The 14,027-nt window shown below is 33.1% G+C and overlaps 1 protein-coding gene across 1 annotated transcript in view; it reads right to left on the reverse strand.

Annotated features, from left to right (window-relative positions):
• Window positions 1-1,761: 1,761 nt before the first annotated feature.
• LOC110112541 (mitochondrial substrate carrier family protein C) overlaps window positions 1,762-14,027 on the reverse strand; it is an 18,986-nt gene continuing 6,720 nt past the window's right edge. The window contains exons 3-7 of the mRNA XM_020844795.2: window positions 8,837-8,981; window positions 7,689-7,804; window positions 7,540-7,618; window positions 3,525-3,758; window positions 1,762-2,415 (exon numbers count right to left, since the gene is read on the reverse strand). Coding sequence (XP_020700454.1) covers window positions 2,065-2,415; window positions 3,525-3,758; window positions 7,540-7,618; window positions 7,689-7,804; window positions 8,837-8,981 — 925 coding nt within the window. The 3' untranslated portion in view covers window positions 1,762-2,064. The remainder of the gene's footprint in view (window positions 2,416-3,524; window positions 3,759-7,539; window positions 7,619-7,688; window positions 7,805-8,836; window positions 8,982-14,027) is intronic.

Genomic DNA, 14,027 nt, shown 5'->3' on the forward strand with positions numbered 1-14,027 from the left:
CACAAATTTACATAATTCAATGATTTTCATCTGTCTACTATTGTACAAAAATCAAATATTCCATCAAGCTTTAAAAAAAATATGATTTCATTTTATATGAATAAAGACTATCATGCCACTTTATATGTATTATTGATTGATAGTGAATGAAATAATCTCTTTTGCTTATGAGGGTTGAATGTAGATAAAAAGATTTGATGATATTAATCACTCTCTTCTTCCTTCTTTGTGATAAGAACTTCTTCCTCTCTTCCCTTATCATTTTCTTATACTCTCCCCTTTATTTTCTCCTGTGACCAATTTTGCAAAAACAAAGCTAAAACTTTGCATCTTTGTGCATGCATTCAAAAAAGAATACTTGCACGAGTTTCAAAGATATTATTCCAAATCTCATTCCATCATTTGAAGATTCAACTTACTATAACAAACGAGTTCCAATTTTTTTGGCCACTTACCTTAAAAAAACTAGAGAAAGTTTCATTAGTCACGCCCATAATGTGGAATTGGTTTTAGCTTTTTTTTGGAATGAAGTGTTGTGTTTTGTCAGTGGTGAATTGTTGAAGTCCAAGCAGAAGACTTAAAGCCAAACTTTTACTATTTTGTCTGGACTCTGCAGTGTTGTGACTTTATGAAGCAAGGAGAATACCATAATACTTGTCTTTACTAAACTCTATTAAGTATTTAGATTTACGCACCGTTGCTTAGCATGATTAGTGGGCGAGTATTATTGGAAACCCTCCTAACCTGTGCTCGATTCCTCTCGAGCAGCAACGCCTCTTAAGTGGGGCCCAATCAAGTGTGGGCCAAGAGGTTTCTGAGGTGGATGACTCTTCTAAGTCAGCCGAGGATTAATCACGCCGTAAAGTGCCCTTTCTAGGATAGCAGTGGGTGAATATTCCGTTCCAAAAAGAAAAAGTAATTAGATTTTGCTATCTTTGCAGAAGTTTCAATTTCACTTATGTTGATAATTTAGATGTTTAATTTTAAAGTTTTTCTTCATTGCTAAAATAGTTCAAAAAGTAATAGTTTGGGATAAATCTTAGGCTAAATTTAAAAAGCAAAGGTTTAGATTTAACATCTTAAGGGAATAACGGTAAAATGTTGATCATTAAAAGAGAAACATAAAATTAAATTAAATATTACAGAGATGAGAGTGCTTGGATTGATGAGTGGCCTTACACTTAGAGATAGAATATAAAACATTGAAAATAAAATTAGAGTTGCCTTTGAGGGTTTGGTCACGCAAACATCGGCTTTCTGATAACCCAATTAAAGAATATATGTATTAGATTCGATCTATGATTAAAAAACTAGGAAGAGGCATAAAAATACTTGATGAAATAGTGCAAATGTAAGGAAAAGAGATGATAGCAAAACAGAACAGGTTGTATCAACAAAACATATCATTCTTAAGCATATTTAAAATGAAAATTCTAATTAGTATGAATTTTCTACTTATTATATTTATTTTTAGACAACTGTAATTAATTAATTAATCATATAATACACTTATTTTAAAATAAATTTTATGATAAAAAGCTCATTATAGCCAATTTTGAATCAGGATATCCAAAGAAAACTCAATTATATAAAGATATCTTGGTATAAATTGAATTAGGATGGAATTAAAAATTATTGGATTTACTTTGACATCAATGCTATAAATATGAATAATTTTTATTGAACTAATCTCAAAGCAAATCCAATAATTTTTAAATTTATCTTGATACAAATCGTATTATAATATCCTGACCAAAAAAAAAAACAAAAAAATCCCCTATATTTGTACAACATCAACAAGAGGGCCAAAAACTACAATGGCAGTTGAACCTTTGCAGAGAGCAAAATCTATTTACATTTCAAGAGGATGGATGAGTAAGGCTTCGTTTGGGACGGCTTTTTTACTGCTTCTTAAAGTAGCTTTCTAGTACAAAATTAAAAAAAAAAATTGTACTAAAAAGCTGCTTTAGAAAGCAAAGCCATCCCAAACAAAGTCTAAGAACCCAGTTCTGCTTACAAAACAAGTGGATAAACTATAATAACTACAGTAAATGCCCAAACAGCTTATGCCATTCTCTTCTGCAACTGGCTGCTGCTGTTGGTGGCTTTACACTCATCAGTCCTGTCCATTGATTTCCTTGCCAGTTCATATCCGGCAAAATTCATGGCGCCCAAAGGAGCTATCCAGAAGAACCTGGGCACAGCTCCTTTGAAGAGCCCGAGAGGACCCTCTTGACGAAGAACAGTGAAGGCTACGGCCTGCATCGACACGGGTAAGCCCGGAGTTGAAGTCATCATCCGTGTCTTCATGACGTCGAATGGCGTAGTGACAATGGCGGCGAGGCCGCCGGAGAGTGCACCGACGAGAATGGTCTCCCATGGCTCCAGGTTGCGCCGAAGAAGGTTCTGTGCAGTCTAAGAAAGTAACAAGAATGTGAGAATACATGATAAAAGGCATGATTTGAAAATTAAGGGACAAACAAGAACAAGAATACACCACTTAGTTATAGATGGCTAATAGTCTTAGAAAAAACAAATTGTCAAACACAGATTCTCAGAAAGCCAAAGATAGCTAAACATTTTAAATTATGACATTTGCTCAGTTCAAAACTGCCATTTCACAAATACTGAGAACAAACTTTCACCAATACAAAATTTGCTCAAATGTGCAAGAAGTGTATTATCGAATAGAAAAAAAAAACCAAATTTCATTAGTATAATTTTTTTACAAAAGCATGCACCTAATGAAGAGGATAATAGAGGCTTTCAAGAATACATCGATGTCAATAAGGTTTACTATGAATTTCAGTTGCTGTTGAATCAGTGATCAATATTGTACAGATACAAAATATGACATCGGTGTCACAAATAGAAATACAAATATTTGATATCATAACCTAGCTTATGTAGATCCCAAAATGATTCTTAAATCATGCCATCAGTATACGATGTAGAGTAGTGTTTTTTTATTTTTTATTTTGTTTTGTTTCTTGGATATTAAGTTATTGATCTCATTTATCACAAGAAAATTTCATTTAAGGACAAAACCAAGTCATTGAGATAAGAAACAAATTATTCCAGATGATAAATATGCAATGAAAAGTTACTAAGCTCAATAATCAAAACCATTATAATGGGGACGGGAGCGCTGTTAGTTTTAGAAAAAAACATAGATTAAAGTTGATAAGGTACACTTAAATGCCTAGGTCAAGTCTCCATTTATAGAGGGCTTTTCACTTATTATAAATAAGTAAAATTCCAAACAACTGGTGTGTGTGTGTGTGTGTATATATATACATATAGTATGCTCGTGCTGTGAAAATGATACTAGGCAAATCCCTAACTATTAGGATCCCACTTGCATCTATATCAAGTCTTCACGTAAAAAATCACACAACTTTAAAAATTGATGGCAGATGCGCACTAATTGCCCAGTTATTTGCGACATGTAAACTATGAGTAAATAAATGCATAAGTAGAAAGACAGGTATGTAATTAATTAATATTATTTTTACTTACAGTACCTTCTTTGCCTCTGCATATAGACCCATGCCCGCCACATAGAAAGGAACCTCACGACAAAGGGTGGCACCGGTTCCCCGAAAGAAACCTTTAATGCCATCTTGGTGCAAGGTACCCACAATAGCCTCTCCTACATTATCAAAGAGGCCTGCTTGCAGTCGTTGTTTCAATACCTCGCATGGAATTCGAACAGCAGTTCCTAGTAAAGTGCTGCAAAAAGATGCCATAGATTGCACCTGCGAAAATATATTATTCAGACTGCATAATAAATTATTTATTTCAGAATTTCTTGACTAGTAGTTAATTATGTATGCCAGTTACATAACTAAATCGACTGAAAACAACCAGAAAAATGCAAGAAATATGGTACAATAAGGTTTCTTAGATGGGAAACATGCAAAAAGTTAAAGAAATATGATTCAATAAAGAAAGTAAAAAATTGCACAAAAAGCACAGTATAATCTCCCAACTGTGTCAAAAAAGACATGTCTGAGTACTTATGCAATGGAGGTGACAAAATTGCTCCTATATACCCTTACATGTCGACAACAAAAAATTGCAATGTAGAAGGGAGTTTATAGAGTAAGAGTGAGATGGAAAGAGTTGTCATCAACGTCGGGACATAAAAAAGAAATATGATGCAATAAAGACAGTAAAAAATTGCACAAAAAGCACAGTATAATCTCCCAACTGTGTCAAAAAAGACATGTCTGAGTACTTATGCAATGGAGGTGACAAAATTGCTCCTATATACCCTTACATGTCGACAACAAAAAAATGCAATGTAGAAGGGAGTTTATAGAGTAAGAGTGAGATGGAAAGAGTTGTCATCAACGTCGGGACATAAATGAGTGGTGTTCTAATGCTAAGGAGGTGGACTGGGCGTGGGAAGGAGAAACGCAGGGAAGAGATAAAATTTGGGAGCATGGATGGTCAAGTGAGGTTTATCGGAAGGAAGACGGTGTGAGTGCAAGGTGTGTGTCTTTTAAAATTATTTTTTTATATATATTAGAAAATAGAAGCCAAACGACCCTCACACAAATGGAGCATTAGCGTCAGATAAATGCATGGGATGAGAACCCTATATAGATTGAGCAGAGGAGCATAAGAGTCCACCATTGGGCCTTCTTCTAATCAGGAATCTAAAATCCTGATGGTAGGCCTTTTTGATATTGAAATGGTAAATCCCACTTGAAGGCATCTAATAACAAAACAATAAGACCCAACCCTCAATCTAAAGGACCCAATGATATAATAATCACCATGATACTTGGCTTCATATTTTCGTAAGGCCTTCTAGTCTATCTATGATTAATTTTTATGATTTGGTCCAGAATGCCAATAGGGTGAAGGTCATAAGATCCATCATTGGCCTCCCTTTGATTAATTGTTGTGAGTTTCACTTGTCTCATAGAGTTGATTCATGCATTCAAAGATACACCAGATTACCTGAATGTTTTCTATTTGAAGGAAATGTGACTACATCTCTATCTTGGATATAACCTCATAAAGCCCACAAACATATTCTTTGGCTAGCTTATAACCCCATATGTCCAAATAAATTTTCGAGCTGGGCCATAACCCCAAGAATTCCATCACCATCTATGACATAGGCCATAACACCATAAGTTCCATGTGCATTTTACGGCTAGGCCATAGCCCTCATTAGTCTCAAACTAAATATCAATGTTGGCCTCTAATCTCATAAGTCCCACATACATATCTAGGTTAGGTCATAATTTCACAAGTAAAATCTACATCTTTGACTTGGGTTGTGACCCATAAGTCCCATTTTTTTGGGCCACTCTATGTCCAGAGCAATTAACCTATTCTTCTTAATATTGAAATTCATTTGCCTAGGTGAATTCAACCTTACCTGGATGGACACCACTTTATTCTATGCTTAAGGCTAACTTTGAAGTAAAACAATTTAATCCAAAGCCCCGTCCCTTGGAAACTTGAAAATACAGAAATAAGCCCTCTACCATGACATCCTAAACCGTGCAACAGAGGATGAACCGTCAACTAAGCCTCACAATAAAGATGCTCGTAGCATTTAACCTCCTCACTTCATCTCACATGATTGAGTTGGCTATGCCAATGATCTTGATCAAGAGAAAATTGTGGATCCACACCTCGGTTTGCACTTAGTCATGCATCGCGTTTCAACCAATCTTGGTATGAATTCACACCTCAGGTTGAACTTAGTCATGCATGGTGCCTTTCAACCAATCTTGGTATGAATTCAGTAAGGCTAGTTCATTGTATTTTTAATAGTCATGTCCTTGAACCTAAAAAAAAACTAGTCACTCCAATTCCCTCGGGCCTTCTCTTTAAAACAAAATTTGGGCCTCACTTTAAAGAGATTCACTCTTTGATATATTGCCATCGTCTTCTGCTTGAGACTCCCTAAACAATGTGACCTTTTAGTTGTTTGTCATTAATAGATTAGGTCTGCCAAACTGGCACAAGTTGACAAAACTATAAGATCCTGATCGAGTTGAAGATCCATCCCCATCCAATCTCCCACTATAAATCTAACTCCCAACCACCAATCTAAAGAATAATGATATCATTAATTGGGAATATTTTTGGGCATCGAGCTTATGAAGTAATTATTCATAGCCAATGGGGGTCTGCTCCCATAGGATTCTTCAATCCCATAGAATTAAAAAAAAAAAAAAAATACTTGATCTATCCATCAGCAGATAAGAGGAACTTTTTGAGACCTTATCCTAGCCTACGTTTGAAATTACATGAAAGCTCAGCATTATTTTCCTATGAAAAAGGGAACTACAAAGTTTGAGAGAGCATTTACATGTTTATTGTTGTATTAATTTAGTTAGGCAATTCTTTTGGGCCATTGATTAACATTATGATATGCTTACAATTTTAATCATCAGTCTCAATGATATAACAATAATGGACAACTTTTTTGTGCTCATGCATTTTCATATTAATTACATCACAAGCATGCATAAATGATATTCTAGTCATGTCCTAACTTTTACAAGTGCATGATCAAGGCTCCAATACACATTGGTAAGTGGTACTTATTGTTATCAACGTTTGCCACTACACACACTACACATGAACAAGCTTCATAAATATTTTTTTTCCTGATCTTTCCCTACCCTTGGACAACTTTTCATTCCATTTTTTAGCAAAATATATGTTTTCTTGTATTGTTGTCATAACCCATGTTTTCTTTCATTAGAAACATGTTTTTAATACTTTGCTTACACTTCAGCTTTAGATTTACCCTAATATGTTTCAAAATTACTTCATGGTGATTGAAAAATCTATGATCTTATTAATAAAGTCATAAACAAGGATGCTTTTCCAATGATGTTATCTGCCATGTGCGCCATGCTTAGAAGCATATATTAAGTAGAGCATATTAGGCCTCCTACAAAATGCCCTGCACATTCTAACATCATAATTAATAAATTTAATAAATTATTCCCTCAAAATTGATCATTTATAAACATACTTTTAACAAATCTTTGGTGCTAAAGATCATACTTATTTCAATACCAGGATTCTCCATTTTCTGACCAACCATTTCATCCTATCTTCAACACTACCATGGGCATTGTTCATTATCATTAGAGTTCATGCACTATACATGTAGACTCCTTGTTATATCACCCTTAGTCATATTGTTCTCTTCAACACTTCGTCAGTGTTTTCATTACCCCCAGCATGTGCCTTAGACAAGCCTCTTCTGTTGGTTTTTGATGACTGATTTAACGGAAAGACTAAAAGAGGAGTGTTTTGATAGGCTTAGGGTTCCAATACTAAAAGAGTGGTTTGATAGGCTTAGGTTCCAAATTGGAGATAGAGAAAGTCTGGTGTAAAATACAATACACATTAAATAGTTAAAGGCCAATTTGGTCATTTCTCATTGACAATTTGATGAAAGTTTTTTTTGGCATGAAAATTAGTTACTACAACCATTATTTCCATTTTGGATAGATTAATCAGAAAAAAACAAATAGAGTAAGTCATATCTACCTGAATCTCTGGAAGGGTAGGAGCAACATTTGTCAAAAGAAGCTTGCTTGCTTCAAAGATGCCAGTTCTCAATCCATGACTGTCAAATATAAGATCACCTCTTAAGTGATCAAATTACAAAACATTTGAATGTACAAAGAAATGCCAACCTAGAAAATTGTCCAAGAATTGCTGGGATGGAACCTCTGTATAATCCTTGCAACCCAATTTGTGGAAGTCTTGCCAGAAGCTCAGGAAATGACAAAGTGGATGCTTGTACACGTGTCTGGTATGATAATAAGTTGTTAAAATGGGCTCAACAAGAGAATGATCATCAAAGATAAAACCAAAAAATACTCATAGATTGTATAAATTGGAAATAAAATATATGCAAGCAACTAAGCATTACAAGGCATAAAATCCTCAAGAAGGCAATGGAATTGATGGGCATTAATCCGATTGGCAAATGAGAACGATGTCTAGTGCAATCTTCTGTAGCCATGCTAATTTCCTAAACTTAGAGCGTCTATGTCCAAGAATCCATAACTCAAAAATGCTGAAAATTTTAATTATTGTAATTGCAATTATTATTGACAAAATCAATAAATTTCATATACTTCATAGATTGCAAAAAATTGGAAATAAAATATATGCATGTAACTAAGCATTATAAGGCATAAAATCCTCAAAAAGGCAACGGAGTTGATGAGCATGAATCCAATTGCCGAATGAGAACCATATCTAGTGCAAGCTTGAGTAGCCATGCAGATCTCCTAAACTCAGAGCAGTCTTATGCCCAAGAATCCATAACTCAAAAATGCTAGAAATTTTAATTATTATTGGCAAAATAAATAAATTTCATATACTTCATGCAGGCCAAAATTTAAGTGCCAAAGGAATTTATCTTTCACATTCAACAATCTTTTTCCGGAGTCCTTTCTGATATCCAAGCAGTTGGATTGACATGAAAAGGAAGCATGAAATGTAATAATCTAATGCCCGTCCTACGAGAACTGGGGCAACAAAGGTGATTTTGCCACCTGTATATTCAAAAGGTGACTTGGGAGACCGAGAGGATGGTCATTTATACATAGGAAATGTCAGAGCGAGTTTCTGGTAAAATTAACTTATTTTTATAGGCCTACTCCCTCTCAGAAAGAAAAGAAATGCATGTACCATTCAAAAATATTCAAGGTAACATGACCAGTGCTCTAAGTGTTTCCCGAAGAAAACTCATGCCTCACCCTGGTGCAACAAAAAAAGAGGACATACTGATAATGGCATTGACAAAGATAGAAATGTGCGGATCAATATTTGCCTTCATTGTATCAAGTGGATGCATTATTGAAGTAGACATGGCACATGCGAGGCCTCCAGCCAAAGCAGACTTCAAAACATTTTCAGTTGCCAAATCCACAGGTGGGGAAACAGGAAAAACAGTAGCAGCTTCGAACCATATACTCCTGTACATGATATTGAAAATTGATGAGCATACTTTGAAGGTAAACTCAAATTAACTGGTATTGCAACAGAGGATCTTTCGGCTGGAACTAAAGATGCTAATAGTGACTTTGGCAATCAAGTCAAATTTAAATCAGTAATAAAACCAACTAAATAATGTAATCAGAGTTCTCTTGCTTACAGATAAATAAATAACAATCAGCTAATAAGCTACTAAAAATGCTAACAAAAAAATCCCAATAAGATAAAGAGATGGCCTGGCCACAAAACTCTAAAAATAAATATAAAATGACTATCTGTATAAGAAAGAATTCATAATTAAAAGACTGGGGAGAGAGTAAAAACTAGGAAGAAGAATTATTGCTAGTTAGAATAACTTTTCCAACCATCTAAATATGGTTGGGTAAGGGGAAAATACCATTTAAAAGAAAGAGAAAGCCGTTTAGAAAGGAAAACAGTTTGTTATTGAGGGGAAACGAGAAGTACAATCATAAGGAAATGCAGACATAATTTATGACAGGAATGACACTTACTCCATCATCATGGAAGAAAAACAACAATTAGGCAGAAGTGGATGGAGGTGAAAAGAACATTGTTAAATCACAAAAGAACTATATGCTCATATCGATAATCCTATTGCGATAAAATGTAATTACCAATATCTTTTTTGTCTTCTAAAACAGCCTAGCACATTGTAATATGCAAAATTTTCAAAAGGATGAGATGAAAGTTGCACGTAAATAAATTGCACCCCTAAAAATTATTGAAACCAATTTTATAAAATTCTATATTTTATTTCGATCATTTTGATATTAAAAGTGCATGTAAAAAATAAGTATATTAGCATTTTATAATTAAATTAAATGACCTAAAGTTTTAGTTTTATTGTAGCACCAAACTAATGCTTCGTAGCAAAAATAAAATCTTTCAAAAGTCCGTGCTATATGCAATGGTACAACAAATTGATGGTGAGGGTAACTTTTAGGATAGTTAGTTATATATTTGATCATTTAGTTTGTGAATAAACTAATGATATCTTATCCTAAACCTAATACATTCGTTCCAATCCTAATCCCCTAGCAGCAGCTGGAAAAGAAGGAAATAAAAGGGAGGCTCGGTACATGTTGAAACCGAGAATAAAAAGAGAAGACAGGGAGAAAAAAGAGATTAGGAGAAGAAGAAGGAGAAGAAGGAAGAGGGGCCCTTAGTGCAGAGAAATAGAGAAAGAAAGAGGGAGCTCGACACAATAAACCAGAGAAGGAAAAAAAAAAAGGAAAAGAAGGAAGAAGAAAAGAATGGAAGAGAAAAGGGAAGAAGAAGAGAAGAAGGAGAGCTGAAGAAGAGAAGAATGGAAGGAGAATAGGAGAAAAAGAAAAATAGAGAAATGAAAAGGAAGAGAAGGGGGAGAGGAAAATTCAAGATTTTCAATAATAAATTTATTTTATTATTTTTTCCATAGATTGAGTTTGGATTCAAGTTTATAAAATTGAAGGATTGAATAAGGGGAATTTATTTTGAGGTAAGAAAGTATTATTTGATGTCAATAGATTTAGCTTTGATATGAAAACTTAAAAATTTATCTTAAATTGAGAAAGTTGTAGTTATCAGGCTATTTACGAAATTCATCCCGAAGAATATATCATCATTCAGGTAAGATACACAATCTCTAATATAAAAAGTAATTTAATATAAGGATTAACATTTGTTAATTTTAAAAATTCTAATGAATTATTATGTGTATGCAATAAGATATTCTTCATATTAAGAATGATAGGCAACAAGTTTAATGTATTTTATGAAATCAACTATTTAAAACTTGACAGATGCATTTTATTAATATATTTTTTAGAGTTGACTAGCCAGTAGACGACCAATAATATAAATGTGCTAAAAGATTATATGCATTATATGATATTTATAAGAAATTCATGAGTAATAAGTAAAATAAAAATAAAAGTGGTGCAAGTAATTAATAAGTAGCATACACTTCATGAATTAAAACTTAACAGATGCATTTTATGCTCTTATAGTACTCATGATCACTGCATAAAATTAAGTCATTTGTTTAGCTAAATACCCAAGTAAGTTTCTTTAAAGTATATCACTGCATTAAGTTAATTATATCTATAATAAAAAATGCTCATGACCAACATGCATATTATCATTTTTTTTGTATGTTTAAGCTTTATATTAGAATTACTTATCTGACTGAGCGTTTAACTCATTAGATATTACGATGACTATTTTTTAGGAAAGAAAACAAAGTTGGGGCAAAAGACAAATGGTCTCATTATCATAAAATTTATATTAAAATTATTTTGCTAAACGAGGATTTAGCACATCAAATACTATAATGACTATTTTTTAAGAAAGAAAAAATAACAGGTAAGACCATTATTCTTTATCCTAGTATTATGGATATATGTACAATTTTGGTATGTAATATGAAAAAAAATGTACATAATATAAATTAAAGATTTATGGTATATATAAATTTCTTATTAAAGTATTAGAAGATCTATTGTCTATTTTAATGATTTAAATTATGCACGCTTCTATATCAATGAATATGATAAATCTATTATAAGGATGAGACATATTTTTGTGACAATCTAATAGTTCAATTTTTAATTCTTTTTTTTTTTTTGGGACATTTAGGTCATTTAAGGCAAACACACACACACAATGCATACACAAAGACTCGAATCCAAGACCTCTTAGTTGGAAGCATAAGCTCTCAACCAACAAGCCAAGATGAGTTGTGTTCAATTTTTAATTCACTTGATCCTAAGTTGAAAGAAAAGCTAGAAGAGGTACTGATGGGAAATTTTTTAGCCCAAATTGTCAGCCTCTGTTATGCGGCATAACTTATGCCTTCCGATTGACAGAAAAGAGGTTGGGATGGGGCATGCCACACATATCATATCTCTATTTATATAATAAGCATAGTAAGAAGGGGAACTAATTTTACTCTAAATCAAAATATCATGATATATAATTAATAAATGCCCACGATTTATCATTAATAAAAAAAAAAAACATTAACAAATATATATTTAAAATTTTAAAAAAGACATCATTACTAGTTACAATTTATTAATTATCTATAATTTACAAAATAACTTAAAATATAATAAGTATATTTATAATATTATATAATGCAGTGAATTTATCATATAACTAATTACATGTAATTTATAATGTTATATAAATAAGAAATGACTTTAACATTAAGAAATGGTTTATATGAAAATAATAAATCAGATTAACAATGACTAATACAAATAAAAAAAAATAATTTGAGATAAATATAATTGTTGCGGGCTAGAATATACATGCCGATAGAGTTAGAAAACTATGTCTTAGCGTTGCACAGATATCCAGCTCACACACAGAGAACACAAAATTTTTACGTGGAAAGCCTTGGAAAAAGGGAAAAATCACGAGACCTGATCCAGCTGAAAAAGATTTCACTAGAACTTGAGTTGATTACAATGAGCTGACTCGCCTCCAAGGGAGATCAGATTACAAGTATCAACTGTACGACAGAAGTATGAATCTTAGGTGATAGTCCGACAGAACTTCGAGCTTGAAGTGGTGGTCTGGCAGAACGACGGGCCTTAGGTGGTCGTCTGGCAGAACGACGGGCGTCAGGTGGTGGTTTGGTAGAACTCCAGGCCTCGGGTGGTCATCTGGCAGAGCTTCGGCGGGTGCTCCCAAATTTAATTTCGGAAGTTTCCAACTTGATTTTGCCTCAAGATTCGTGCCCGATCAAGATAAATTTTTGACGATGTATCAATAATTATATTTCAAATTGTAAAAGTTAAAAAAAGTATGACTGCTCCTATTACTACTAAGGGTCATTTGGAATCAATTTAAAAAAAAAATCAAATAAAGTGAATAATAAAAGTATCAAAAGAACTTTTCTTTGAAATAATGTATGAATCTATGAATTATTCGGTTACTCATTCATAATTAGTTGATATTATATTCCTGGATGATTTTATATATGTTTTCGTTACTTTAATTCTATGGTTAAATGCATATAAAGCTTTTATTTAGTTTGTTTAATAATTTTTCTTTGTACTATGCATTACATTGACTGTTTAGTAGCAAGAAAACCAACCATACCCTTAGACCAAGATATCAAACACAACTATAATCTGCCCCCATCACACCCACTAATTAACACTCTAATAAATGAACATGCCAGATCTTTCCTCCACCGCTACCCTAAAACCCAGAACCCACAACATTCCAAGCCTTATGCCTCTTATGTATTGAATTTGGAAAAATGCAATGCAAGAGATTGGCACTATCTTTAAAGGTAATTTTTGAAGTTAGGAGGGAGAACAATATAAAAGGCTACATTTATATTCAGTTGTCTTTCTAGTATAAGAATATGTGGTTTACATACAGACAAGAGAAGTGAACAAAACTAAATAATAAAATAAAACATAATAAAGGATAATATCATTAATAATGAAAAAATCTTGCAATAAAAATAGTGCATATTCCTACTGTAAATGAATAAAAGCATGTGATAATGTAGATATAATAACACTACCCTAAAATCAACGTGGTATAGAAATTGTCAACTTAATTTTAGAAACATTACATCAAAAGGCGCCTCAATATTTAAGAGTTTAATTTCTTTTTACTTAGGAGATTTCACAATCTACCCCCCACTTAAGTAACTGACGTCCTCGTCAGTATTCTTATCTCATAATTATTCACCAGGCAGATAAGATTCTATAGAGGTGACCACTACAAGTTCAAGTGCTGGCACACACCATGTAGCACTTTGTCCCATATAAGATTTAAAAAGTGGCCGCCATTGCATATCATTTTATATTATATGACACTTAATTCCCATCTTTTGTGCAGCGCATTACTCTAATATCATTTGTACAACTCAAACTCTAAACTATCGAGGTATTATCTGCTTTGGCCTAATGGCCTCCCGATTTTCTCCCATTTGTGTAACTTCCTAGAAGGTCACCCATCTTAGGATTGCTCCCACATGACCATACTTAACTTTGGAGTTT

This window comes from Dendrobium catenatum, unplaced genomic scaffold (genome assembly GCF_001605985.2).
Source record: "Dendrobium catenatum unplaced genomic scaffold, ASM160598v2 fragScaff_scaffold_133, whole genome shotgun sequence".
Lineage (NCBI taxonomy): Eukaryota > Viridiplantae > Streptophyta > Magnoliopsida > Asparagales > Orchidaceae > Dendrobium > Dendrobium catenatum.